General features: G+C 69.9%; 3 protein-coding genes across 6 annotated transcripts; 2 read left to right on the top strand and 1 right to left on the bottom strand.

Moving 5' to 3' along the window:
* Positions 1–60: 60 nt before the first annotated feature.
* On the top strand, positions 61–1,067 carry LOC135286658 (cuticle collagen 2C-like). The gene is made up of 2 exons (XM_064399780.1): positions 61–332; positions 680–1,067. The coding sequence occupies exons 1-2, from the start codon at positions 61–63 to the stop codon at positions 1,065–1,067; spliced, it is 660 nt and encodes a 219-aa protein (XP_064255850.1).
* On the top strand, positions 84–16,470 carry SLC4A2 (solute carrier family 4 member 2). Of its 4 annotated transcripts, XM_064408527.1 has the most exons (24): positions 84–332; positions 1,032–1,085; positions 5,116–5,259; positions 8,305–8,476; positions 8,601–8,836; positions 8,968–9,092; positions 9,206–9,429; positions 10,259–10,395; positions 10,474–10,654; positions 10,731–10,866; positions 11,003–11,186; positions 11,263–11,377; positions 11,457–11,641; positions 12,173–12,386; positions 12,480–12,701; positions 13,151–13,299; positions 13,435–13,629; positions 13,703–13,945; positions 14,072–14,161; positions 14,422–14,588; positions 14,669–14,922; positions 15,186–15,355; positions 15,658–15,831; positions 15,939–16,470. In XM_064408527.1, the coding sequence occupies exons 3-24, from the start codon at positions 5,200–5,202 to the stop codon at positions 16,017–16,019; spliced, it is 3,714 nt and encodes a 1,237-aa protein (XP_064264597.1). In that variant the 5' UTR covers positions 84–332; positions 1,032–1,085; positions 5,116–5,199; the 3' UTR covers positions 16,020–16,470. The 4 variants fall into 4 exon arrangements, with proteins under 4 accessions (XP_064264597.1, XP_064264417.1, XP_064264488.1 ...); XM_064408347.1 differs by having other exon boundaries at positions 12,173–12,701; XM_064408418.1 differs by lacking the exon at positions 1,032–1,085 and having other exon boundaries at positions 12,173–12,701.
* FASTK (Fas activated serine/threonine kinase) lies at positions 16,465–26,293 on the bottom strand. The gene is made up of 10 exons (XM_064408626.1): positions 26,137–26,293; positions 25,250–25,853; positions 22,498–22,968; positions 21,729–21,877; positions 21,314–21,530; positions 21,060–21,219; positions 20,039–20,130; positions 19,180–19,795; positions 18,798–18,912; positions 16,465–17,118 (listed from the first exon to the last, which is right to left on the bottom strand). Exons 2-10 carry the CDS (start codon positions 25,806–25,808, stop codon positions 17,032–17,034), a joined length of 2,466 nt encoding a protein of 821 aa, XP_064264696.1. The 5' UTR covers positions 25,809–25,853; positions 26,137–26,293; the 3' UTR covers positions 16,465–17,031.
* Positions 26,294–26,338: the final 45 nt, after the last annotated feature.

Raw genomic sequence — 26,338 nt, 5'->3', positions numbered from 1 at the left:
GGCCCGGCCCCGCCACACCTCCCGGCAGCCCCCGCGCGGCCCCGCCCCGCCACACCCCCCATGGCCCCGCCCCGGCCCGGCCCCGCCCCGCCCGGCGGTTCCGGGTTCGATCCCGGCTCCGCCCGGTGCCGCGCCCCCGCCCGACCCCCGGTCCCCTCGTCCCTCCCCGGGACAGCGCCACTGCGGGGATCCCTGGCGGGGCCGGTGTCCGCACCCGCCGGGTCGGTGCCGGAAGCGGTGCGGACCCGCCCGCTGCCGCCCCGCCCCGGCGCGCTCCCGCCGTTCCGCCCCGCGGGGACGCGCAGACCCGCCCGGCGCGGCTGGACTGTCCGGTAAGAGCGGCACCGGCAGCGGGATCGTGAACGGAGGCGGTGAGGCTGGCGGGGCGCACACGGCTGGTCCCCTCCCGGTCCCGGTCCCGGTCCCGTCCCGGTGCCCCTCCCCGCCCGGTGCCGCCCGTCCCGGTCGGTGCTGTCCCCGCTCCCCGCACGCTGCTCTCACCGAGCCCCTCCATTCCGCTCCCTGCTCTCCCGCCCGCCCTGGCAGCCCCGGTCCCGGTTCTGTTCCCGGTTCTGTTCCCGGTGCCGGTGCCGTCCCGCCCCGCCCTGGCAGCCCCGGTCCCGGCGCGGCCGCGGCTCTGCTTGCCCCGGTTCCTCCCGGGCCCTGCTGGGGGGTTCAGGGGCTGTGCCGTGTCCCGGGACTCGGGCTCTCCCGGCACACGCTCCGGGTGCCGCGGCTCCTGCGGCTGCGGGGGGAGCGATGCCAGCCCCGGACCCCCGGGACCCCCGGGACCCTCCCGGGCACCCCCGGACCCTCCCGGGCACCCCCGGACCCTCCCGGGCACCCCGGCACATCCTCCCGGCCGGCAGCGGCGCTGCCCGGGACGCTGCCCCTCGCCCCCCGCCGCCCTGGAGCTCCGTGCCGGGGGTCCCGGGGACGCCGGGCCCGCTCTCGGGGTGCCGGGGCTCCCGGGGGTCCCGGGGGTCCCGGGGCAGCGGGCACCCCGGCCCACGCTCGTCGCTCTCTTGCAGCCCGGCCGCTCCATGCGCTTGCCCCGCGGCGCCTGAGCCCGCAGCCCTCGGCAGGTGAGTGGCGCGGGGGTCCCGCCGGGGGTCCCGTCACTCGGCTGCGGCCCCGAGCCCCGGGGCGCCGGGAAGGGTCTGGGGTCCTGCAGCCCCCTCCGCCGTCTGCCGCCCGGCACGGAGGGGCCGGGCAGTGCCCCTTGCGAAAGCGGCGGGGTTGAGCAAGGCCGGGCACGGCTCCAGCCCGGGGCCGCCCCGCGGGGCCGGGCTCCGCTGCCCCGGGCGCCCGGCAGCGGCAGCGGCTGTGCGGGCCGCGCTGCCCGTGCTCCTCTCGCCGCTGCGGGGCCCCGTTCGGTTCGGGGCGGCCCCAGGAGCCGCGGCCGCTCGGTACCGGAGTTGTGCTGGCAGCTCCCGGTGCTGCGGGAGGGCTCCGTGCCCGCCCCGTGCCCCTGGCAGGGGCTCCACCGGGAACCCGCTGTCCCGCCCTTCGGGGTCGCTGCACCGCTTCAAAAATGCGGGATTTGATCGTTCTAACGATCCGCTGGCACCGGCGCCTGCGCCGCCCCGCGGGCTCGGGGCTCCGTGCCGGCTCCGTCACCTGTCCCGGGCGGGAGATGGGGCTGCCCGAGGGCTCCGGGGACCCTCCCGTGCCCTGGCAGGGCTGAGGGTGACCCGGGTGCCACCCTGTCCCGGCGGCGGAAGGGAGGGGGCCGTGGGAGCTGTCCCCGCGCTGTCCCCGTTCCAGCCCCCGCAGCGCAGCCTGTCATTAGCCGGGCCGGGCGGCCGCAGGGCCCGGGCTGCCTGCCGAGGGCATTGCGGGGGCGCCGGGCCAAGGGGTGGGCACAGCCCTGCCGAGGTGGGACCCTGCCCTCGCGGAGGGGGCCGTGTCCCCTGCGTCCCCAAGACGCGCGGGGCGGGAGCGGGGTCGCGCCGGGAGCCCCGGCGAAGGGCTGGGCAGAGCTCCGCTGTCGGGGCTGCTCCGCGGACAAAGGCTCGCGCTCCGCCGCTGCTCCCGCGGGCTCTGTGCCTCCGGAGCCGGCGTGAGGCTGCGGGCAGCGCTCGGCAGCTCCGGGCACGGCGCCGCTGCCCGCGCTCCGGGACTCCCGGTGCTTCCCGCCGGACCGGAGCCCGGCCTGGGGGCGGGAGCGGCGGGAGCCTTGGCTGACCAGATCAGTGATGGGGTGAGTGGGGCCAGCCTGTGCGGGCACTGGGGATGGCACAGCGGCAGCGACACCTCCCCGGGGGCTCCGACAGCCGAGGGGCGGTGGGCGGCGTCCGGCCCTGCCGCAGGTGACACTGTGGCTGTCCCTGTGCCAGAGCACCCCTCACGGTGTGCCACCCTGCAGGGACCGAGCTGTCAGTGCTGCTGCGGGTCCCCGCAGGACTGGGGGTGGCTGTCCCCTCCTGGGGCTGGAGGGGGACAGTGGCTGGGATGGGGACAGTGGCAGGGATGGGGACACTGGCAGGGATGGGGACAGTGGCAGGAGGCTCCTGCAGTCTGGTGCTGCGCTGGGGGCTCCTGGCCTCCCTGAGGTGGCAGAGGGGTGGCAGAGGGTGCCCTGGCACGTCGGTGGCAGCGGCAATGACAGCGGTAGTGGCACCGTGTGGGTGCAGAGCTGTGACTCATCTCCCGACCCGGCGGTTTTGAGGTCGTGGGCAGGGGCGGTGAACATTTTTGGGGTTGGTTTCTGGAGTTTCCGCGTGTGAAGCTCTGCGGGGTGGCAGCCCGTGGTGCCTGGCCCGGCTCTGTCCCGCGGTGACGAGGGGCTGCAGGGTCCCCAGTGCTTCTGCTGGGAGGGGTCTGGGGCACACCGCGTGCCAGTGGCACCCAGGGCTCTCCCAGGGCAGCCAGGTGAGAGGGGGCAGGGAGCAAGGGGCTGCAGGGAGAGGGGCTCCTCCCGTCTTTGGGGGTGGGCAGAGTGCTGGGGCACCCACTGGGGCTCCCCCACTTCGGGGTGCAGGGAACTGGGGGGTCCTGACTTCCCCTTTCCACGGACATGCCTGCCAGGCGAGGGGCAGAGCCTGAGCTGTTCCTCCTGCCTGGCACACGCCGTGCTGGAGGGTGCTGCCAGCAGGGAGGCCACAACAGACACGGTGTGCTGTTCCTTGTCACCAAGGGGCAGCTGGTGTCACCGCCAAGGCTGGGGAATGTGCTACGGGGTCACCACCAGCCTTGATGCCAGCGTGGGCACAATCATGGGTGGCACACGTGTGTGCAGGAGATGTTCTGGCAGGAGCCATGCTGCTGCAGCGAGTGGGGGCACTGGCATGGGAGGGGGCGGGGGACACTCGGTGCCCCGGGGGTCCCCACCCCCAGTCCTGTCTCTTCTCACGGGGTTTTGGCTCTGAGCTGTGGACGTGGTAGTCCTGGTGTGGATGTGTGACCTGGCTGCCCAGGACGTGGGTGTCCTGGCTGTGCCTGTCCAGGATGTCCTGTTGTGTGATTGTCCCGGTGCAGGTGTGGATGTGGTTGTCCCAATGTCCAGACACAGCTGTCCAGGTGTGGACGGGTGTACCCGGTGTATCCCGGTGTATCCCGGTGTATCCCAGGGGTGGGTCCAGCAGCTCGTGGGCCCTCTGGGGCAGCCCCGAGGCGGTGTGGGGCCAGGCCGAGCCCTCTAATCGCCTCAGCAGCTCGGGCAGGCCGGGGCCGGTCCCAGGAATGTGACTCCGGCGGCGCGGGAGCGGCCGTGGCAGCGGCAGGTCACTCCCGGCGCTGGCAGCCCGCAGCGCGCTCCTGCCCCGCTCACCGGGGCGGCCCGGCCTCCAAAGGGGCCATTGTGCCGCGGGGCGCGGCCGCTGGCAGTGCCAGCGCCCGCACCGGCAGCTCCTGTCGCCCGTGGTGTGTGTCCTGACCCTCTGCCCGGCTGCGGGGCGAGGCGGCGGCGCTGGGACTGTCCGGGCTGTCTGCTCCGGACGCGTCCCGGGGTGCCGGAGGTCCCGGGAGTGGGGCTGGCCGCAGGGCACCGACCAAGGCTCGTTCTGGCGGCTTTCCACGAGCCCGGAGCCGTTCCCGGCCGCTGCTCGCCGGTGACTCAGCGAGCGCAGCGGAAAGCAGAAGTGTCCCCCCGTGCCCCCCCAGCTGTCCGTCACCCTTTCCAGCGGGGTCACAGCCCTGGCGCCCGGAGGCCACATGTCCCCAGAGTCACCGTCCTGCCGCGGTGCCGGGGGGCAGGACCCCCTTTTTGGGTGTTTTGGTGAAAGCACGGCGTTCCCGAGAACAATCCCAGTGTGTTCCCAAACTAATCCCGAGCTGCCCACGAGATTAAGCCCAAAAAGCTGCTTAGTGCCCACAGCGGCGGCACCGTGCCATGCCGGCGCCCCGGCTCCCGGCGAGGGGTGGCCCAGCCCCAGGTCCCCCCTGGGAGGGTCCCGTCCTGGATTTGGGGGGGTGAGCGCTGGCGGCGGCTTGGCGGGCGCCCCAGGAGAGCGGCGTGGCAGGGCGGATAATCTGCCTGCTGGAATGTGGATGTGCTGGCTCCGGCCCCGGACGGCAGCGGGGATTAGGGGGAAGCCGGAGCAGGGTAGCACCGAGTTTTGGGAGGAGGTGGGACTCGGGGCTGCGCTGGGGCTCGGAGCCGCAGCCCCGGGGCTCACCGGGGGCAGCTCCCCGAGCCTCACCACGGCACCCCGGCGGTGACGGTGGCGGCGATGCCACCCATGTGAGACGCAGTCATCCGTCACCCCCCTCCGCGGTCCCCCCGTCACGTGGGGCACCTCCCGTGGCAATAAACGCGCAGCGGGTGCCAGAGGGGTCAGCGCGGGGCCCGGGAGCCGCCCAGGGGCACACGTGGGTGGAAGCCGGGTCGGGAAAATGGGGAAATGGGGGAGGGCTGTGGGGTTTCGGGAGGGTCGGGAGCTGCTGTGCCCCCCGAGCCTGGCACCCTGCCTGCACCCCGCGGGGTTGGGTGCCTGCCCGGGGTCCCGCTGCCCCGACTCCGCTCCCCTCCCGGCGTTTGTGTTGGCCGCAGCTCTCCCATTCCAGCCGGGGGCCAAGACAAACCAGCCCGGAGCCGCGCAGCCCGAGGAGGGGCAGCCCCGGCCCCGGCTGCGTCACGGCTCGGGGGCACCGCTGATCCCCCTGTGCCCGCAGGTTATGCTGCCCCGAGAGCGTCCCCTGAGCCCCCGCGAGAAGGAAAAGGGCTAAGCCGGCCGTGCCGGGGGCCGTGCCAGCGCCATGACCCACTCCCAGGTGTCCTCCGAGCTTCACCACATTGTCTCCTCGGCTTTCCAGAGCGTAAGTGCCACCGCGGGCCGGGCCTGGGCGGGGGCGAGGGGCTGCACCCCCGGACCGTGCCCGCAGGGGGGACGGGGGGCATGGCACGGCCCCCTGAGGCACCCGGGGGTGCAGGGCTGGGGGGGGCTGGCATTGCCCCCTGCACCTCACTCAGGTGTGGGGCAGGGCTGTGGGGCGCTGGCAGTGCCCACTGCACCTGGCTCAGGTGCAGGGCAGGGCTGTGGGGTGCTGGCAGTGCCCACTGCACCTCACTCAGGTGTGGGGCAGGGCTGTGGTGCACCTGGCCCAGGTGTGGGGCAGTGCCGTGTGGCCCCACGGCCCAGCCGTGGCACGGGAGTGCCCCACGCAGCCCCGGGGCAGGCCGGGCCGGCTGTGCCAGGCGCCCTTGGGGCCGGCGCGGTGCCAGTGCCGCCGGTGGCACGGCCGTGGCGGTGCCCGCGGTGCCAGCGCTGCCCTGGCGGCGGTTCCCGGGCGAGTTAATGATTGAGCCGGTGTCACGCCGCGGCCGCCCGGTGCTGCTGGCCGGCCCCGCCGCCGCACGTGACCGGGAATGGCACCGGCCCCATCCTGATGGAGTTCCTCCGGGGCTCCCGGGTAAGCGGCGGCCCAGGGGGGCTCTGGGGGCTCTCTCTGCGCTGCCGGCCCGGGGCACCGCGCCCGCCTGTGCCACGGTGCCGCCAGGTGCCACCCAGGGGAGTGCCCGGTGCTGCCGGGGTGCAGGGTGGAGCCCCGCGGGTGTGGGGCCACGGGGCCCTGGCCAGAGGGGCTGGGGGGCTCGGGGGATCCAAGGGGTCCCGGGATGGTGGAGGAATGTGGCAGGAGCGGGGGATGCAGGTGCAGGACGCGGTCTGATGGCACCGCTGCCATCACAGCCCTGCCCCTTTGGCCACGGCCCCACGGCCCCAAACCCGCCGGGCTCTGTGAGCCGGCTGTGACGGGGCGCCGGGGTCACCACCTGGGTCACCCCCGTGTCACCCGCCAGGGGTCACTGCGCGGTGGGGACAGGCACGGGGCACCCGTGCCCAAACCTGCTTCCTGGCTGAGGTCCGTGTGGGGTGGCCATGGCACAGCCCGGGACCCACAAGTGCTGCTGGGGTGCCCGCTCGGGGTGCAGGGACACCCGGAGTGTCCCTGCAGGCAGATCCTGCTGCCGGGGGTGCCCCTGAACCCCCTTTCCCCCACTCCGGGGGTCACTGGGTGGGGCCGTGGTGGGGGGCTCGGCTGCGCAGCCCCCGCGGGGGCTGAGGGGGGCGAGGCTGGGGGGATTTACCGGGGGTCCGTGCGGCCCCGGGGGATGGAGCGCGGCCGGGGGCTCGCTGCACTCCGGGGTTGGTCCGAGCTCGGCCCGGAGCCCCGGTCGCTCGGGGGCCGGGGCTGGCGGGAGGGGCTGGTGCGTCCGGGGGTCGGTGCGTCCGGGGGGCCGGGGCTGGCGGGGGCCCGGCGCATCCCGCGGGGCCCGGCGCATCCCGGGCCGAGTCGGTGCATTCCGGGAGGGGGGGCCGGGCGCTCCGGGGCCGCCGCCGGTGCCGCGGTGCCGCCGGTGCCCTCTGCGTTCGCCGTCACCTTGAGACGGGCGCGAGGCGGCTCCGTCAATATTTGGCAAGGCCGGGACGGAGCCGCCGCCCCCCGGTTCCCTCCCCCGGCCCCCCCCGCGCTCCCCCCACCCCGGCCCCATCCCCGGCCGGTCCCGGCGCTCCGATAAAGCGCTGCGGGAGCTGCGGAGGGAGCGGCTCCGCCATGACTCAGGTAGGACCGGCCGGGGACGCGCCCCCGCAGCCCCCGCAGCCCCTCCCGCACTACCCCGCCAGCCCCTGCTGCCGCCAGCCACGCGTCCTCCGGCTCCGCATCCCCGTGTCCCCGCAGTGCCGCTCCCGCCTTCCCCCCACAACCCCCCCGCGCCCCCCACTCCTCCTGATCCCTCTACGCCCCCAGCCCCGCATCCCCCCCGCCCCTAGCCCCGCCCCCTGCCCCCGCAGCCCCTCCCCCCGAGACCACCCTTGTCCCCGGTACCCCCCGACACCCCCCGGCACCCCCGGCATCCCCCGACACCCCCCGGCACCCCCCGGCCGGGGGGCAGCGGGGGGGTACCCCTGGGCAGGGGGCACAGAGCCGGGGGCTCTGCGGGTGCAGGGGCAGCACGGGGGGGCGGGGGGCACCGCACTGGGGGGGCTGGGGTTGTCCAGGGGCACCGCACTGGGGGGGCTGGGTCCCGTTCGGAGGGGAGCAGGGCATGGGGTACCCGGGGCACAGCCCAGGGCCTGCAGCTGGGGTGCTGTGGTGTTACTGTGGCACATGGGGTGCAGGTGACACCGGCGCACAGCGCTGAGGCCGGGCGTGCTGGGGGTGCGTGGGGTGGGAATGGTGCAGGGGGTGCCCAGCCCAGGGCAGGGGTGCCCAGCCCAGGACATGGCTGCACAGCCCAGGGCAGGGGTGTACAGCCCAGGACAGGGGTGCCCAGCCCAGGGCAGGGGTGCACAGCCCAGGGCAGGGGTGCCCAGCCCAAAGCAGGGGTGCCCAGCCCAGGGCAGGGGTGCACAGCCCAGGACAGGGGTGTACAGCTCAGGTCATGGCTGTACAGCCCAGGACAGGGGTGCCCAGCCCAGGACAGGGGTGTACGGCTCAGGGCAGGGGTGCCCAGCCCAGGACAGGGGTGCCCAGCCCAGAGCAGGGGTGCACAGCCCAGGGCAGGGGTGCCCAGCCCAGGACAGGGGTGCACAGCCCAGGACAGGGGTGCCCAGCCCAGAGCAGGGGTGCCCAGCCCAGGGCATGGCTGTACAGCCCAGGACATGGCTGTACAGCCCAGGGCAGGGGTGCCCAGCCCAGGGCATGGCTGTACAGCCCAGGACAGGGGTGCCCAGCCCAGGACAGGGGTGCACAGCCCAGGACAGGGGTGCCCAGCCCAGGACAGGGGTGCCCAGCCCCTGGGAGCCGTCGGGGCCCAGGCAGCCCCTCGGGGCCCGTCTGGCGGGGCCGTGCCGGGCGCGCCGGGGCTGGCGGCGGTGCCCGCGCTGCCGGGTGCCCGCTCATCCCCGCTCCCGCCCGCAGCCCGAGCAGGAGGCGCTGGGCGCCGGCTCGCCTGCCTTCGGCCAGGAGGAGGAGGAGGAGAAGGACCTGAACAAGGCCCTGGGCGTGGAGCGCTTCGAGGAGATCCTGAACGACGCTCACCCCCGCAACGCCGAGGAGGCCGGGCGCAGCTACGGCGAGGAGGACTTCGAGTGTGAGCGGGGCCAAGGGCGGGCACGGAGCGGGGCAGGGGCAGGGAGCGCACAGGGGGCAAGCAGGGAGTGGGGAGCTGGCAGGAAATGGGCAGGGAACACAGCACCAAGTGCCGCTCCCCCCAGACCACCGCCAGTCGTCCCACCACATCCACCACCCGCTCTCCACGCACCTGCCCTCTGACGCCCGCCGCAAGAAGGGGGTCCCGAAAAAAGGCAAAAAGAAGGCCCGGCGCGCCTCCGTCCCCGGAGAGACCCCCACCATCGAGGAGGCCGAGGAGGATGAGGATGACGCGTGCGACACGGAGACGGAGCGCTCGGCGGAGGAGCTGCGGCAGCCCGGGCCAGCCGAGGCGGTGCAGGTGAGGGCAGGGCAGGGTGGGGCAGCGCCGTGCCCCCTGTCCGGGCACAGCTGGGCACCAGAGGAGCGGGCCCGGTGCTGCCGTGCCAGGGAGACAGGCTCCCCGGCAGCCGGCTCACCCGCTGCCCGCAGTTCTTCCTGCAGGAGGACGAGGTGGCCGACCGGCAGGCAGAGGAGCCTGCGGCCCCCGCCGCACCGCCCGGCTCCCCGCCCGAGCCCCGAGCGGGCGCGGCCCCGCAGGAAGCCCAGCCCGGCAGGTGAGCGGGGGCTCCTGGGGAGCGCAGCATCCTCTGGACAGCCCCTCCCGTAGCCCGGGGCAGCACTGGGGTGCAGAGCGGGCTCGGCACTGAGCCGGGCTCCTGCCTTGCAGCCCCGATGCAGAGCAGGGGGCTCCGGGGGAGGGGGCAGCCCCCGAGGCCGGGTCCCCCGGCCGCCCTGCGCCCAAGTCGCAGCCGGGGCACCGCAGCTACAACCTGCACGAGCGGCGCTGCATCGGCAGCATGACGGCAGCCGGGCAGGACCGCTACCAGAGCATGCCCACGGACGAGTCGGAGGCACAGACCCTGGCCTCGGCCGACCTGGACTACATGAAGAGTGAGTGAGGGGGGGCCGTGCACCTGGGGCTGCCCTGCCGGCCACTCTGTGTCAGGCGAGCGGGCTGGGACAGTGCAGCGGGGCTGGGGACAGTGGGCTGGCAGTGCTGGGGATGGTGGGGTTGGGATGGTGGGTTTGGGATGGTGGGGCTGGGATGGTGGGTTTGGGACAGTGGGGTGGCAGTGCTGGGGATGGTGGGGTTGGGATGGTGGGTTTGGGATGGTGGGGCTGGGATGGTGGGGCTGGCAGTGCTGGGGATGGTGGGTTTGGGATGGTGGAGTGGCAGTGCCGGGTTGCCTTGGGGCTGCACCAAGCTGGGCTGGGTGCAGGCACTGACTCTGCTCCCAGTGCTAGGCACAACCACAGGGGATCCATCCCTGGTGCCAGGGCTGGGCCGAGTCCCTGTGGAACGTGGCCAGGAGCTGGGCCCAGGGCAGCTGGAGCCAGTGCCAGCAGTAGAGGTGGTGGTGGCTCCCCTGGGCCTTCAGCACCCCAGGGATTCACACCCAGGGCTCTCAGGGTGGTGGGTGATGCTGTGGAGCTCCCAGGGGAGTGCAGCCAGGGCAGAGCCCCTGTGCCAGTGGCCATGGGTGGGCACACAGGGAGCAGGTGACCCCGGTGCCAGGAGCCACCTGGATTGGTGGCATTGCTGGCAGTGACCAAGTGACCCCCAGAGCTGCAGCACTTGCCCCCAGCAGTGGGATGATGGCTGTGCCCTGAGCCATCCCTGGCAGGATACCTCGCACAGCTCCCTGCCGCCCGTGGCAGGGCTCAGTGTCCCCTGCGCTGGGTGTGAGAGGCAGGGCCACCCCACTGCTGACCCCCCCAGGTCACCGCTTCGAGGACGTGCCGGGCGTGCGCCGGCACCTGGTGCGGAAGAGCGCCAAGGCACAGGTGGTGCACGTCAGCAAGGACCACAAGGAGCCCAGCACGCGGCAGCGCAAGCAGGACCGGCAGCCCCACGAGGTGTGGCTCCTGGCAGGGACAGCAGGGACGGGCAGGGACAGGCCCCGGGGTCACAGCACTGACCCGGCTGTGCTGCAGGTGTTTGTGGAGCTGAACGAGCTGGTGGTGGACAAGAACCAGGAGCTGCAGTGGAAGGAGACGGCGCGCTGGATCAAGTTTGAGGAGGACGTGGAGGAGGAGACAGACCGCTGGGGCAAGCCACACGTGGCCTCCCTCTCCTTCCGCAGCCTCCTGGAGCTCCGCAAGACCCTGGCCCACGGTAGGGAGGTGGAGACCACCCCGTGGGGCCCTGAGGTGGAGTCCTGTCCCTGCTCAGCACCCCCTCTGTTGTGCAGGGGCCGTGCTCCTGGACCTGGACCAAAAGACGCTGCCAGGGGTGGCTCACCAGGTGGTGGAGCAGATGGTCATCACGGACCAGATCCGGGCTGAGGACCGTGCCAACGTGCTGCGGGCGCTGCTGCTCAAGCACAGGTGGGCAGGGGGGCACGAACACAGCCCCTCGCCCCCGGGCTGTGCTCCCTGCGCTGTGGGGCTGAGGCTGCCCCTGGGATCCTGGCGCTGGCTGTGCCGCTGGGCCAGCACGGACAGCCCTGGCCCTGTCCCGCAGCCACCCGAGCGACGAGAAGGAGTTCTCCTTCCCGCGGAACATCTCGGCGGGCAGCCTGGGCTCCCTGCTCGTGCACCACCACAGCACCAACCACGTGGCCGAGGGCAGCGAGCCAGCCGTCACCGAGCCCCTCATCGCTGGCCACGCCGGCGAGCACGACACGCGCGTCGACGTGGAGCGGGAGGTGGGTGCCACGGCCCCAGCCCTGCCCAAGCCCTGGGGAAGGGCCCTGACCCCCGTCCCCCACTCTGTCCCCACAGAGGGAGGTCCTCACGCCCACACCCCCCGCCGGCATCACTCGCTCCAAGTCAAAGCACGAGCTGAAGCTGCTGGAGAAGATCCCGGACAACGCTGAGGCCACAGTGGTGCTCGTGGGTATGGAGGGGTGGGCAGGCTGGGGGTGTGGGCACCGCATGCCAGGCACCCTGGTGACCCTGTGCCCCTGTGCCCCCAGGCTGTGTGGAGTTCCTGGACCAGCCCACCATGGCCTTTGTGAGGCTGCAGGAGGCCGTGGAGCTGGACGCGGTGCTGGAGGTGCCCGTGCCCGTGCGGTTCCTCTTCGTGCTGCTGGGCCCCAGCAGCACCCACATGGACTACCACGAGATTGGGCGCTCCATCTCCACCCTCATGTCCGACAAGGTCCCTGCCGGGCGGGGGCTCGGGCTGTGCCCGGTTGAGGGGGTTGGGGCTGTACCAGGATGGGGGTTCAGGGCTCTGCTGGGGCGGGGGCTCGAGGCTGTGCTGGGCAGGGAGCTCAGGGCTTTTGTGCCAGGGCTGGGGGCTCAGGGTTGTGCTGGGACTTTGGTCTTGAGACAGCACTGGACTGAGCGTTTGGGGCTGTGATGGGGCCAGCAGCTCAGGACTCAGATGGGATGGGCTGGAGGGCCCAGGTTATGCCAGTGCTGGGGTCTCAGAGAAATGCCAGGATGAGGGCTTGGAGTCCTGTTGGGGCTGGGGAGCTTGGGGCCATGCCAGGATAGCAGTCGAGCCTTGCCATGTTGGGGTCTCGTGCCCATACTGGGTGGGGGCCAGGGCGGTGCCAGGGCCAGGGGCTCAGGGCTGTGCCAGGACAGGGCCATCCCAGGGCTGTGGGTTTGGGGCTGTGCCACACCGGGCTCTCAGGAGCCTCGGAGCTGTGGCGTGGGCACTGACCCTGCCACGGCCCCCCAGCAATTCCACGAGGCTGCCTACCTGGCTGACGACCGTCACGACCTTCTGAATGCCATCAACGAGTTCCTGGACTGTAGCGTGGTGCTGCCGCCGTCCGAGGTGCAGGGCGAGGAGCTGCTGCGCAGCGTCGCCCACTTCCAGCGCGAGATGCTGAAGAAGAGGATGGAGCAGGAGCGAAGGCTGCTGCTGGAGCCCAAGTCCCCTGAGGAGAAAGGTGCCAGGGCTGGGGCCAGGGCAGGGTTTGGGGTGTCCCAGCTGTTGGGGTCTCACTGTCTGTCCGTCTGTCTGTGCATCCGCTCGCCCCCAGCTCTGCTGAAGCTGAAGGTGGTGGAGGACGAGGCCGAGGAGGACGACGACCCCCTGAGGCGCACGGGCCGCCCCTTCGGGGGGCTGATCCGGGACGTGCGGCGGAGGTACCCCCACTACCTGAGCGACTTCCGTGACGCGCTGGACCCCCAGTGCATTGCTGCCGTCATCTTCATCTACTTCGCCGCGCTGTCGCCCGCCATCACCTTCGGGGGGCTGCTGGGTGAGTGGGGTGTGGAGCCTGCGGGGCTGGTGCAGCCGCAGGGCCTGCAGGCAGTGTGGTGCAGCTGCAGGCAGGGCTGGTGCAGCTGCAGGGGCTGCAGGCAGTGTGGTGCAGCTGCAGGGGCTGCAGGCAGTCTGGTGCAGCTGCAGGGGCTGCAGGCAGGCTGGTGCAGCTGCAGGGGCTGCAGTCAGGCTGGTGCTGCTGCAGGGGCTGCAGGCAGGCTGGTGCAGCTGCAGGGGCTGCAGGCAGTGTGGTGCAGCTGCGGGGGCTGCAGGCAGTGTGGTGCAGCTGCAGGGGCTGCAGGCAGGCTGGTGCAGCTGCAGGGGCTGCAGGCAGGCTGGTGCAGCTGTGGGGGCTGCAGGCAGGCTGGTGCTGCCCGCTGCGTGTGCTGCAGGCAGGGCTGTGACCCAGGCCCATCCCGATGTGTGCCTGAGCCTGTGCTGCCGCAGGGGAGAAGACGCAGGACCTGATCGGGGTGTCGGAGCTGATCATCTCCACGTCGCTGCAGGGCGTCCTCTTCTGCCTGCTGGGTGCTCAGCCCCTGCTCGTCATCGGCTTCTCGGGGCCGCTGCTGGTCTTCGAGGAAGCCTTCTTCACGGTGAGCTGCTGGGGTCTGCCCTGGGGGCTGGGGGACACCCCCACCCAGCCCCACAGCCCTGCTGCCAGGGCTCTGCCCACCCCGTGACCGTCCTGACACCCGTCTGTCCGTCCGTCTGTCTGCACGGCTGGGCAGTTCTGCACGTCCAACGAGCTGGAGTACCTGGTGGGGCGTGTCTGGATCGGCTTTTGGCTCATCCTCATCGTGCTGGTCATGGTGGCCTTTGAGGGCAGCTTCCTGGTGCGCTTCGTCTCCCGCTTCACCCAGGAGATCTTTGCCTTTCTCATCTCCCTCATCTTCATCTATGAGACCTTTTCCAAGCTGGCCAAGGTGAGCTGTGGGGGAGAGCCAGGGGGGCTGGGGCAGGCAGGATGGGGCTGAGCATCCCATTCTCCCGCTCCAGATCTTCCAAGAGCACCCCCTGCACGGCTGCCTGAGCACCAACACCTCGGCCGAGGCCTGGGGCAACGGCAGCGTGGCCGTGGCCAACGCCACAGCCCTGGCCACCAGCCCGGCTGCCCGCGGGGTCACCAAGGTCACGGGACAGCCCAACACGGCGCTGCTCTCACTCGTGCTCATGGCTGGCACCTTCTTCATCGCCTTCTTCCTGCGCAAGTTCAAGAACAGCCGCTTCTTCCCGGGACGGGTGCGTGGGGACGGCTGTGAGACCGTGGGGCTGGGGAGAGCCTGGGGGCTGGGGGGCTGGGGTGAGCCTGGGGGGCTGGGGTGAACCAGGAGGGCTGTGGCCAGGCTGGCACTGGTGTTCCCCCAGATCCGGAGGCTCATCGGGGACTTTGGGGTGCCCATCGCCATCCTGGTGATGGTGCTGGTGGACTACAGCATCCAGGACACCTACACACAGGTGAGCAGCCACCCATCCACTGCCTGGGCAGGACACCTAATCCCACACCCTGCTAGGGATGCCTGTGCCCCATCCCAGTGTCCTGGCTGCGGGTCAGCAGCTCCTGCTCCCAGCAGGGCTGCACCTGCTCGGTGCCAGCATCTGACCTTCTCTCTGCCTCTGAGTCTGGCTGCTGGGGGTCCTGGTGCCTCCCCAGCCCCCCTCACTCTATGGGGCACAGCCCGTGCCCTCTCAGCATTTGTCTCCCCCTCCCCCTGCAGAAGCTGAGTGTGCCCAGTGGGTTCTCGGTGACAGCCCCAGACAAGCGGGGTTGGGTGATCAACCCCCTGGGTGTGCAGAGTGCCTTCCCCGTGTGGATGATGGTGGCCAGCGGCCTCCCCGCCATCCTTGTCTTCATCCTCATCTTCATGGAGACCCAGATCACCACGTGAGTGCAGTGGGGGCGGGCAGGGGGCACTGGTGGGGCGGGGGGAGCGCGTGCTGTGCCAACTGTGCCCTGGCTCCCAGGCTGATCATCAGCAAGAAGGAGCGGATGCTGCAGAAGGGCTCCGGCTTCCACCTCGACCTCCTGCTCATCGTGGCCATGGGCGGCTTCTTCGCGCTCTTCGGGCTGCCCTGGCTCGCCGCAGCCACCGTGCGCTCCGTCACCCACGCCAACGCCCTCACCGTCATGAGCAAGGCCGTGGCACCTGGGGACAAGCCCAAGATCCAGGAGGTGAAGGAGCAGCGGGTCACCGGGCTGCTGGTGGCCGTGCTGGTCGGTAGGTCCGGCCCTTGGGTGCTGGGGGACTGCAGTGCCGTGGGGAGGGGGCTGGGGAGCCCTGGGGGGCTGCGGTGGGGAGGGGGCAGCGTGGGGAATGGGGCTGGGGCATCCTGAGCCCCGGCCAAATTGGTGTGGCCACGCTGTCCCCAGTGGACACAGGGATGGGGACCCTGCCCGTGTGAGGGGGTTAGGTGGGCAGGGGGAGGTGGGCTGGAGGGCTGTGCGGAGCCCCCTCCCCAGGCTGACTCTGCTGCGGCCCAGGGCTGTCCATCGTCATCGGGGACCTGCTGCGGCAGATCCCTCTGGCCGTGCTCTTCGGCATCTTCCTCTACATGGGCGTCACCTCCCTCAATGGCATCCAGTTCTACGAGCGCCTGCAGCTGCTGCTGATGCCCCCCAAGCACCACCCTGACGTCACCTACGTCAAAAAGGTGGGGAGGGGGCCTGGGGAGGATCCTTAGGGGCAGGACCCGTGTCTGGGACAGCAGCCAGGCTGGGGTACCCTTGTGTGGGAGCACTGCGGTGTCTGCAGCACAGGCTGTGGCAGAGCCTTGTTTAGGGGGCAGAGGAGGACGCAGTATGGACTTGGGGGGCTGTGTCTGGGGGTGTGGGTACCCAAGCTGTGCCCGCGCTGGGAGGGGGACACAGGGGAACACCCTGTGTGTCCTGGGGCTGCCCGGGCTGGCCAGGGACGGCTCCTCGCCCAGGCCAGCCCTGACAGCCGCGTGCCCAGGTGCGCACGCTGCGCATGCACCTGTTCACTGGGCTGCAGCTGGCCTGCCTGGCCGTGCTCTGGGCCGTCATGTCCACCGTGGCCTCCCTCGCCTTCCCCTTCATCCTCATCCTCACGGTGCCGCTCCGCATGTGCCTGCTCAGCCGCATCTTCACCGACCGGGAAATGAAGTGTGTAAGTGGCTGCGCCGCCGGGCCCCGCGGGGCGGCAGGGCGGGGGGCTCCCGGGGCCGGGGGGCTCCCGGGGGGCCCTGGCCGCCCCTCAGCCGCCGTGTCCTGCAGCTGGACGCAGCCGAGGCCGAGCCCATCCTGGACGAGCGGGAAGGTGTGGACGAGTACAACGAGATGCCGATGCCGGTGTGACGGCGGCAGCGGCTGGCGGGCGCCGGGCACGGCGGGAGCCCCGCGCGGGGCCGGGGGCAGCGGCCGAGCCCGGGACGGGCCGGGGCCTGCGCTCCCCGGGCCCTGCAGGGCCCCAGGCTCAGCCCCTCGGACCCCTGCTGCCCGCCCCCTCGGACAGGGTATCCCGGGCCAGAGTGTCCCGGGCCAGGGTCCCTCGGCCAGGCTGTCCCGGGCCAGGACGTCCCGGCCCCTCGGCTCCCGCCCCACCCTCAGGCGCCGGCTGGAGCCCCGGGGTTTATGGAACACGCAATTCAAAGGCAATAAACAGCTTTATTCCAGCGCGGGGCTCGGGGCAGAGGTGCTGGGTCCCCCTGCCAGGGGAGGCCTGCTCCGAGCAGTCCCTGGGGGGCTACCGGGCTGGGGGCTGGGGCCCCCCCGCTGCCTTCAACTAATAAAGAGACCGGACTTTGCACACTTTTCACCAGTTTTATTGGAAAGTTCCCCCTTCCCTAACACCCCCCTCGTCCAGGCCCAGGCCCTGGGAACAGCCCCATGTGCACGCCCGCTCCCGGCCCTGCTCACCATCCCTGCAGCCCCCGGGACCCTGCGCCCCCGGAGGGGCCAGGCCCAGCGCCCCGGCCCAGCAGCCGTGCTGGGGACACAGGGATTGCCCCCGGTGCCCAGGGAAGCCCAGGGAAGCCCAGGCCAGGCCCCACAGCAGCAACACACCGGGCTGAAGTGGCAGAGCCAGGGCAGGGGGGCCATGAGGGACCTTCCCCAGTAACACCCCCCACCCCCCGGCACCCCTCAAGTCACACCCCGGCCCCCCATAACGGCAATAAATAATCTCACACTCCCCCAGCCCCACAGCAGGAGCAGGTGCCCACAGCCTGGCCCCACAGCCTGGCTCCCCAACGGGGAGCATCTCCATATCCCCCGACCCCCCGGGATGGGGGGCAGCTCCGTATCCCCCTGCACAGGGGAAGGGGCTGGCAGCACCCACCTGGCCCCCCACACCCCCCGCATCCGTCCCTCAGAAGCGCAGCTCCCTCAGCTTCTGCCGCAGGTAGTGCTTGGCCTCTTCGATGCCACTCACCTTCTCCAGCTCCGTGTAGGGCAGCTGTGAGGGGACAGGGACGATGTCAGAGCGCTGACAGCATGTCTGGCCCCAGCTGTACCCCCGTACCCCCAGCCCCACCCAGCCGTCTGTGTGGTGGAGGAACCAGGACACAGATCCCCCCCTGGAGAAGGAGCTCAGCCCTGGACAGGTGCTGCAGGCACAGAGGGAGGAATCTCGAGCCTCACGCCACCCTGGAGCCCCTGTCAGCACCCTCCATGAAAGGTGACAGGGGACTGGGGGGGCTGGGAACTTTATGAGTCCCACAGCCCTGAGGGCACCAGCAGCACCCAGAGCAGGACTGAGGTCACTGGGACCCACGCTCCAGCCACGGGCAGCACAGGGGAGCAATAAAGGTGGTGATGGCTGGAGCCCCTCAACTCGCAGGTGAGAGCTGGGGGTGTTCACCAGGAAAAAGAAGGCTCTGGGGAGACCCTTTAGAGCCCCTTCCAGTGCCTAAAGGGGCTCCAAGAGAGTTGGGAGAGGGACTAGGTCAAGAGCCTGGAGGGACAAAACCATGGGGAACAGCTTCCCACTGGCAGAGGGCAGGGAGGAATGGATATTGGGAAGGAATTCCTGGCTGGGAGGGCGGGAGACCCTGGCACAGGGTGCCCAGAGCAGCTGGCTGCCCCTGTCCAAGCCAGGCTGGGCAGGGTTTGGAGCACTGGGATAGTTAAAGGTGCTGCTGCCCATGGCGGGGCTGGCAATGAAGTCCCTTCAGCTGGGTCCCTGCTGTGCCTGCTGCAGGAGGGACACAGCCCTGGCCAGCCCAGCCCAAACACCAGCTCAAGGGAGAGCTGGCCCTGCTCCCGGCCCAGCAGCACTGCTGGGCAGCTCCCAGGTGACTCCTCAGCAGTCACAGGACCCTGGAGCTCTGCACAAACACGGGGCTCTGGGCTGCTGAGCTCCAGAATGAGGAGGGAGCTGCGGCTGGCACAGCCTGGCAGCAGCAGGGAGTGAAACTGTTTGGGAATGGCTGTGGGACGGCCCGGTGGAGGCACAGCTGCAATCCTGGTCCTCTCTGCAGTGCAAGAGTGAACAGGACAGAGGGCTCATTGCCAGTGCCATTTTCCTCAGGAAGACTCATCCTCAGGCTAAAACCACCCACAGAGAAGCACGTGGAGCTGCACATCCTAAACCAACACCTGGAGTTTGCACACCTGAGGGCTCTCCCAGCCCCAGCACTCGGCAGAGAACAGCTGGGGCTGGAACCAGGGCGGGCAGAGCTCTGGCACAAAAGGAGAACCAACCTCCCTCCTGCGCCCCTGGCACACGGGATCACAGGTCAGCACATGTGGACCCACGTGTGTCCCCCCCACCTGATTCCACCCCGAGGCCTCACACCCGATGCTGCCACTGTGCTGTGTCTGCCAGCCTGGGCTGAGCACCCTCCCCTTCCCCTTCCCCTCACTCAGGTCGGGTCTTAGCTCACAGGACACACTGTCCCTTGTCTCTGCTTTCCATCAGGGCTGGTGTCACCCACCAGCTGCATGGAAAAAGTCCTGCATGGGGTGGGGGAGGGCGAGGAGACATGAGGATGAGTCATCCCTGCTTCCTCTCACAGGGACACGAGTGTTTACACTGGGGATGCCAGGCCCCGGCCCATCCTTCCAGGGGGATGCCAGCTCCGAGCCCCTCACCCAGCGTGTCCCCTGGCCCCGAGGAGGGGCAGCCCCACTCACCTGCACCAGACAGTATCCCAGCAGCCGCAGGTGCCGGTCCCTCATGGCCCGGGAGCCCACCAGGATGTCGGAGTTCTGGCAGTAGTGCCACTTGTCATTGACCGACAGCACCACCCTGCACAGGGGACAGCAGGAGTGCAGTGTCAGCCCACGCCACGGACCCTGCTCCCCAGCACCGTGGCAGCTGAAGAGCAGCACCCCAGCTGCTGGCAGAGACAGCTGTGTCCAGCACCCCAGCACAGCAGGGACATGGCTCTGTGGGTGCCCCGTGGCACTGGGCAGGAAGGGCCAGGGCTGTCCCAGCGAGCAGGAGGCCAGGGCAGCGCCAGGGTGGCTGTCCTGCTGGAAGGGACCAGGGGCACACCGTGTGGCCCTGCCGTACCTCTGGATCTCCTCGGCTCCCTGCGGCCCCTCGCCCGGGCCCCGCTTGGGGCTGGGCCGGCACGGTGAGGGCGGGGGGCCGGCGTCCTCGCTGCCCGGGGGGCTGCGCTCCTCGGGCTGCTCCTGGGGCTGCTCCCCCTGGAAGCAGCCGTGCTCTTGGCCAGGGCAGCCGGCGGCCTCCTCCTCCAGGATTTTGCCGATGGGGAACTGGAAGAGCGAGGTGGTGGAGGTGCGGGGCGAGCAGTCGGGGGTGCCGGGCGGCGGCGCCGAGAGGCACTCGGAGGGGCTGCTGAGCGTGGAGCTGCCCGGGCTGGCCAGGGACGGCTCCTTGCTCAGCCCGCAGTAATAGTCCGAGGGGGGCTGGAAGCAGGGCCCCCCCGGGGCCGGGCAGAGCGCCGGCAGGAACCGCCCGGCCCGGCCGCTCTCCCGCGGGCCCGGGGGGCTGCTGGGCGGCTCTGCAGCAAACGGGGCAAAGTCCTGCAAATCCGAGGTGAGGGCGAGCACGCTGGAGCGCAGGGACATGGCGACGGGGGACGTGGCTGGGGGTGCCCTGGAAGCTGCTGGAACCCGTGAGAGAGGCAGCACTGTGCCCGAGCGGTTGATCCACAGCAGGAAGTCTGCGGGAGAGAGAACAGGGATCAGCAACTGATGGGACAAGGATTGAGGACTCTGTGCTCCAGCTGGGATTCTGAGCCAGCAAACAGACAGAGAAGAACCCCTCTTGTGCAGCGGGAGGGCTCAGGGAGCTTTGTCCCAAAGGCAGTGTCACGGGGAAGGCAGTGACAAAGCAGCCAGAGCTCATTCTGCCCCACACGACCTCCCACCTCGGATGCCACCTGGCAGCCCACAGCCCGGGTTACCTGTGCAGTAGCCAGGAGGCAGCACCTCGTCCTGCCGGTAGCATTCCTCCCCCACCAGCTGTCGCAGCGCCTCGGCCACCAGCCCCTTGTAGCTGCAAGGAGGGGACAATCAGGGGGGCACTGCAGGGGCTGGCACGTCCCCCCGGCACTGCTGGTGCTGAGTACATCGATATGGAGATGGGAACCCCCAGGAGTGGGATGCACAGGCCTGGAGTTTTGGGCTCTGCTGTTGGGAGTCAAGAGGGGATGGGCTCCAGTTCCTTTTGCACAAAAGCTCCCCACAACATTGGGACACCAATAGGGCTGGCTAGCCCTGACACCACTGCCCAGGGCAGGGGGAGTCCCCATCTCTCAGCCACATGGATGTGGCACTTGGGGACATGGTCAGTGGTGGCCTTAGCAGTGCTGGGGACAGGTGGGCTCAGGGGCTAGGTGACCCAGATTGTTATGACATCTTCATCCAGATGTGCAATCCCTTCATGCAAGCACCCTTCCTCCTCCTCTGCCCAGGTCCTGTTGGGGAAATATGATGTGCAGAATGCATTTCCATAATCTGATGTTTTGCTCTCCTCACTGTCAATCTGAAAGCCTTCACCTGTACAACGGTCTCCTGACCTCCTGTACATCCTGCTTCCAGCAGGTGGTATCCCCCAGAATGCTTGGGCTGTGGTGAGGCTGGAGTGGCAGAGAGAGGGCACTGACTGTGAGAATGCCTTGGGAAAGGAGCCTCTGCACCCAGCTTCTGCCCCACACTGTTGGTAACTCTGGCTGGACTTGGAGGCCTTTCCAAGCCAGTTCTCCCTGTAGGGATATCACCTCTTCTCCAGTGAGGTCTCCAAGGCTTTCCCAACCCAAACAACTCTGCAATTCTAAATGACTCTGCGATTCTAGAGTGCTACCCCACAGACCTGGAGCAGCCATAGGGCCCCTCATCCCGGCAGCCTGTGGGATCCCGCCAGAGCAGGTGACAGGCCCCGTCCCCGCGAGGGACAGCAGCGGGTGCCCGCCCTGGCCCCCTCACCTGTACTTTCTGTTGGCCTCGTCGGCGGTCAGGGCGTGCTCGAACATGAGCACGCGGTAGCGCGGGTCGAGGCGGGGGCCGCTGTACTCGCGGAACTCCAGCTCCACGGCCGCGTCCAGCAGCGACAGGTACCGGCGCACGATCAGCGCGTAGGGGCTGCCTGCGGGGAGCGCACGTGGAGCCGCCGCCGCCGCGGGCACCCCGCCCCACCGCGGCGCTGCCGGCCGCGAGCGCCCCGGAGCCGCCCCACGTACTCATGACGTTGGTGATGAAGCCCGGAGAGAAGACCTGGTGCAGGACGGTCTGCGGGAAGTGGCTGAGCTGGAACATGGACATGAGGATGTTGACGGTGGCCAGTGGGGAGCTGCCGGCCTTCTGCTCCAAGATGGCCTCCAGCTTGGGGAAGAGCTCGCCGTGGTTGGAGGGGCGGTAGTTCATCCGGCTGAAGGGAAACACCAACTTCTGGATCACCTGTGGCAAGAGAGGCGTGTGGGGCCAGGCTGGGACAAGGGACAGGTCGGGGCCACCTGCCCGGTGCCATGAAAAGACGGAGGCTCAGAACCTGCCAGGAGTGGGGCACAGCCCCTGGTCCCCTGGAATGCCCCTCATGACAGAGACGGGCCACGGCTCCCATGCCCAGGTGTGCCCACAGGTGGAGGGAGCGCTCACCTTGCTGTCGAGCTGCTCGCCGCGCTTCAGCAGGAAGTTGGCGATGGTGTCGAGCAGCCGTGGCTCGCGCAGCCGGTGCCGTGCCACGTACTTGGCAATGAGGGCCATGGTGTAGGGGGTGAGGTTCTCTGCCTTCCGGGGCAGCCACTCTGCCGAGCCAACACAGCGGGGAGGCTGTCACAGGGGCCAGCTCTGTCCCCACCCCAGGTGCTCTGCAGCCACCCACAGCCTGGCCAGGTGGGGTGGGAGGACAAGACCAGACAGGAGGGCCAGTCCCAAAAACCTCAAAAGTCAGGCAGCTAAAAATCCTCAGGTATGGGTCAGGTGAGAGGCTGAGGCAGACTGCTGTCATACACAGCCAGAAGGCACAGATGGAGCACAGCTGGAATGTGCATAGATGGGGCCTTCTGCAAAACCCCACCAAAACTCCACTGTGCCCAACCCCAAGGCACTGTGGGAAAACAGCCCCAGAAAGAATGGGGGGCTCCTGATCCCTCCCAGTCCCTAGAGGAATGGGGGACTTTCAGCCTCTCAAAGGGCCCAGCTGTCAGTGACAAGGGTGGCCATGACACCTTGTCCTTCTGCCCCACTTCTGGGGCTCAGCAGGGTCCCAGCTGAGCCTGCACCACCCAAACATGTCCAGGGCCAGGGAAGGCATCTGCGAGGCTGCCCCCCACCCGGCCAGAGGCCCCCATGTCCTCTGCCCGACCAGAGCCCTGCACCCCCAGTGCTGGTGGCAACACTGGACCCTCCCCCGGGCACCCCTCACCTGCCATGCTGCGAATGAAGCGCTCCTGCCGGTTCTCGTAGAAGAGCTGGGAGCTGAAGATGGCCTCCAGGGCCTTGTTGTTGGCCTCCTGGGCACACAGGGCCAGCATCTCGTCCAGCAGCGCCAGCTCGTGCTCCCTCATGGCGCTGACCTGGCCCAGCGTGTGCCGCACCAGGCGCAGGATCTTGCGGTTGTTGATGAGCTGCTGGTCGGAGGCGGCGTGGCCCTGCAGCGCCTGCGCCCGCAGCCGGTAGTAGGAGAGCAGCAGGAAGAGGGTCTGCGGGTGCCGCTCCTTCTCCAGGTGCCGCTCCAGGCTGCTGAGGCACGACTCCACCAGCGGGTGGGGGCTGGAGGGGTGCAGCCGCATCACGCTGCTGAACACCATCGACACGTCCTTCTGGTTGAAGCGGCCCAGGCGGCTGCGGGACTCGTCCTCCAGCACCCGCACGAGCGGAGACTCGCCGGGCAGCCCTGCGGGGGGACGGGCACAGGCACGGCTCAGCCCCGGGCACGGCTCAGCTCCACAGCTCCACGGCACAACCACCTCGGAGCTCGGGCAGGAGGCCACTGCCGTGACGGGATGGATGTGCTGGGTCAGTGACCGAGCTGAGAACGGGAAGGGAGGGGAAGGCAAAGCACCGAGAGCAGCAGAGCATCTGCACCATGGGAAACACTACGTGGGGCTGTGGGGCCATTCCCACCCGTCCCACTGGAGTGGGAGCCCTGCAGCTCACCCGCACTAGCAAGGGTCATTTCCTAAGTCTCAAACGTCTCAAAGACAAGTAATTCATAGAATCCCAAAATCTCAGACTGTTTTGGGTTGGAAGGAACCTTAAATCCCATCCAGTTCCACTCTCCTGCCATGGGCAGGAACATTTCCACTAGACCAGGTTGCTCCAACCTGGCCTGGAGCACTTCCAGGGGCTCTGGGCACTCAAAAAACTCACGTCAAAAAGTTCATTAAAAAAAGTTGTGGTTGGAAAACAACTGTGACATCCCATGTGACCAAACTAAACCCTGTTTGTTCCAGCAGGGACTAATCCTTTGGCTTTTCTGACCTTCTCCTGTTTCCCAGCTCAGCTTTAGCTTGTGCGACCTGGCTCCCAGGGAAACACTTCCCTGCAGCTCAGGACGTGTTATCCAGGCCTGGGCACAGGCTCAGTGCCTTGGCTGTCAGGAGGGATCTCCTCAGCAGAGGCAGAGAGCACTGGGGGGGCCTGGAGCTCCCCATCACCCCAGGATTTGGGCAGGCACAGGCCGAGTCACTGCGGGTTATTGTTAATGAGAACTCAGCTGGGGGAACGCGCAGAATTGGTCTGAGCAGCTGCTTTGTTCCGTCAAAAGGCCTCAAAAGAAAGCTGGAGTTTGTGTTAATGAGGGACAAGGGGGCAGAACAAAGTGGGGGGCACAGCAGAGCTGTGGGGGGCCCAGCACGGGGAGCCTGGCCAGGGCAGCTCCGGCTCCGTGTCAACAAACACCGGCGCCGCCGGCCCGGGGCTGCGGGCAGCGCCGCCCCCGCCCCGGCAGGGGCTCGGGTTACCGCGCCAGCCCCGGCCCGGCGGCTCCACCGAGCCCTGGCCCGGCACGGCTGCGGGGAACGGGAACAGGCACAGGATGGGGGAGCCACGGGAAGGAGCGCAGGCACCCGCCAGAGCGTGGAATCCTGGAATTGTTTGGGTTGGAAGGGACCTTAAGGATCATCCAGTTACAACCCCCTGCCGTGACCAGGGACACCTTCCACTAGACCGGGCTGCTCCAGCCTGGCCTCGAACACTTCCAGGGATGGGACAGCAACAGCTTCTCTGGGCAACTTGTGCCAGGGCCTCCCGACCCTCCCAGGGAAGAATTCCTTCCCAATATCCCATCTAACCCTGCCCTCTGGCCGTGGGAAACCATTCCCCCTTGTCCTGTCCCTCCAGGCCCTTGTCCAAAGTCCCTCTCCAGCTCTCAGAGCTTCTCCGTGGCCTCCTCTGGGCTCTCTCCATGTCGTTCTGCTGTTGGGCTTCAGAGCTGGAAGCAGCACTGCAGGTAGGGCCTCACCTGAGTGGGACAGAGGGGAAGATTCCCCTTCTGCCCCACTGTGCACTGCTGCCCTGCTGTGCACTCCTCTTTGGACGTCGATCCCATCCCCCTGCTCGCAGCAGGAGAACTTACAGGATCACCCCAGCCCACAGAAGGAGGAGGCTCCAGGATACAGCCCTCCCTGGGACACAGCCCCTGGGGATGCAGCCCCTGGGGATGCAGCGTTCCCAGGGACACAGCCCCTCGGGATGCAGCCCCTGGGGATGCAGCCTCCCTGGGACACAGCCCCTGGGGATGCAGCCCCTCGGGATGCAGCGTTCCCAGCTCAGCAGCCCCCCAAGGCAGCTGCACAGGAACCCAAGCACCCCAAACCCTCTCTCGCACACAGCAACGCCTGGTGACACAGGGCTTGTGCCCTCCAAGAGTGCAGCCACATCCAGGGTGTCCCCCATCAGCGCTCAGGTGTTTCCTGGTTTTCAGGGCTTGGAACTCAAGCTGCAACTAGACATGGCCCAGGAGTGGGTGACACACACCCTGCCAAGCAGGGCTGCCCAGCATCGACCCCAGGTCAGCCAGGGACACCCGGCCTCCTGCCCGGGCGGGGCAGAGCGTCCCTGCTGAGCTGAGCCCCCCTGCCCAGATCCCCAGCGGTCACAGCTGTCTGTCACAAGCCCACGGCTGCAGAAATGCCCGAGGCAGCGCCGCGCTCCCCGTGTCACGCGGGGCTCACCCAGCGCGGCCGCGGCGTACAGGCAGTTGACGATGCTGAAGTTGTCGAACTTGGCGCAGCCGCTGACGATGGCCTGGCAGAGCACGTGGAACTCGGGCTGCTCCAGCACCTGCCCCGCGGGCCCACGCCCGTCCCCGGCGCCCGCGGGCGGCCCCGGCTGCTGCTGCAGGAGCTGCCCCAGCTTGTGCAGCGCGATGGGGTAGTGACTCGCCGACACCTTGCCCGGGTTCTGCGTGACCCAGCGCAGCACCTCGCCCACGCTGCGCGAGCGCTCGATCAGCCGCTTCATGGTGAAGAAGGTGTCGTAGCTCATCTTCTCGTGGATGAAGTTCCAGCTCTTCCTCTTGCCGTGGGCCCGGCCCCGGCCGCCGTCCGGGGGCACGGCGGGCAGCAGCCCATGGCCGTAGGGGTCCAGGGGCAGCAGCAGCCGCGGCCTGGCCTTGCCGGCGCAGCAGCAGGCGGGGAACATCGCGGCACCGCGGCGCTCACGGGCAGCCGGGCCCCGCGGGCCCGCCCGGGTCAGAGCGCGGAGCCATGGGCACAGCAGCGGGCACAGCATGGCGGGGGCGGCGCGGCGCGGGGGGCTCCGCGGCTCCGGGGGACCCTGCGGGACAGAGCGCCGCGGCCGTGACGGGGGCACCGCGGGACGGCGGGGGGCACGGGCGCTCCCCCACCCGCCGGGACCCCCGCCCCGCCCGCACGGCCCCCCGGCACCGGGCCCGCCGCCCCGTCCGGGCCCCGCGGTGCCGGGACCTCCCGCCTGCCCGGCGTCCCCCGCCCCTCAGCGCCCGCCCCTCTCCCGGGCATGCCCCGACCTCCCCCGGCACCGGGCCCGCCCTGCTCCCCCCGGCGGGGCTCCCCGCCCTCCCCACCCAGCCCGGCCGTACATGGCGCTGGCGGCCGCTCGCTCCCGCCGCCACCGCCGCCGCTCAGCGCCGCCGGGACACGGGCACGGCCCGGGAGCGCAGCCCCGCCGCCATCTTCCTGCGGCCCCGCCCCGCGCGCGGCACTTCCGGGGCGGGGCCGGCGCGCGCTGCATGCAAATCAGCGCAGCGCCTCCGCCAATGAGCGAGAGCTCCGCTGAGAGCG

This window comes from Passer domesticus, chromosome 1, assembly GCF_036417665.1.
Source record: "Passer domesticus isolate bPasDom1 chromosome 1, bPasDom1.hap1, whole genome shotgun sequence".
Classification (NCBI taxonomy): domain Eukaryota; kingdom Metazoa; phylum Chordata; class Aves; order Passeriformes; family Passeridae; genus Passer; species Passer domesticus.
This window is presented reverse-complemented; position numbering and strand designations above follow the sequence as displayed.

Coding starts and splice junctions, on each gene's coding strand:
- LOC135286658 (XM_064399780.1), top strand. CDS start 61: ATGGCCCCGCCCCGGCCCGGCCCCGCCCCGCCCGGCGGTTCCGGGTTC. Junction 333..679: donor CGGCGCGGCTGGACTGTCCG/GTAAGAGCGGCA, acceptor TGGGGGGTTCAG/GGGCTGTGCCGTGTCCCGGG.
- SLC4A2 (XM_064408418.1), top strand. CDS start 5,200: ATGACCCACTCCCAGGTGTCCTCCGAGCTTCACCACATTGTCTCCTCG. Junction 9,093..9,205: donor CAGGAAGCCCAGCCCGGCAG/GTGAGCGGGGGC, acceptor CCTGCCTTGCAG/CCCCGATGCAGAGCAGGGGG. Junction 13,300..13,434: donor TCGAGGAAGCCTTCTTCACG/GTGAGCTGCTGG, acceptor ACGGCTGGGCAG/TTCTGCACGTCCAACGAGCT.
- FASTK (XM_064408626.1), bottom strand. CDS start 25,808: ATGCTGTGCCCGCTGCTGTGCCCATGGCTCCGCGCTCTGACCCGGGCG. Junction 21,878..22,497: donor CTTCATTCGCAGCATGGCAG/GTGAGGGGTGCC, acceptor TTGGCTCGGCAG/AGTGGCTGCCCCGGAAGGCA. Junction 19,796..20,038: donor GCCTCCTGGCTACTGCACAG/GTAACCCGGGCT, acceptor TCTCTCCCGCAG/ACTTCCTGCTGTGGATCAAC.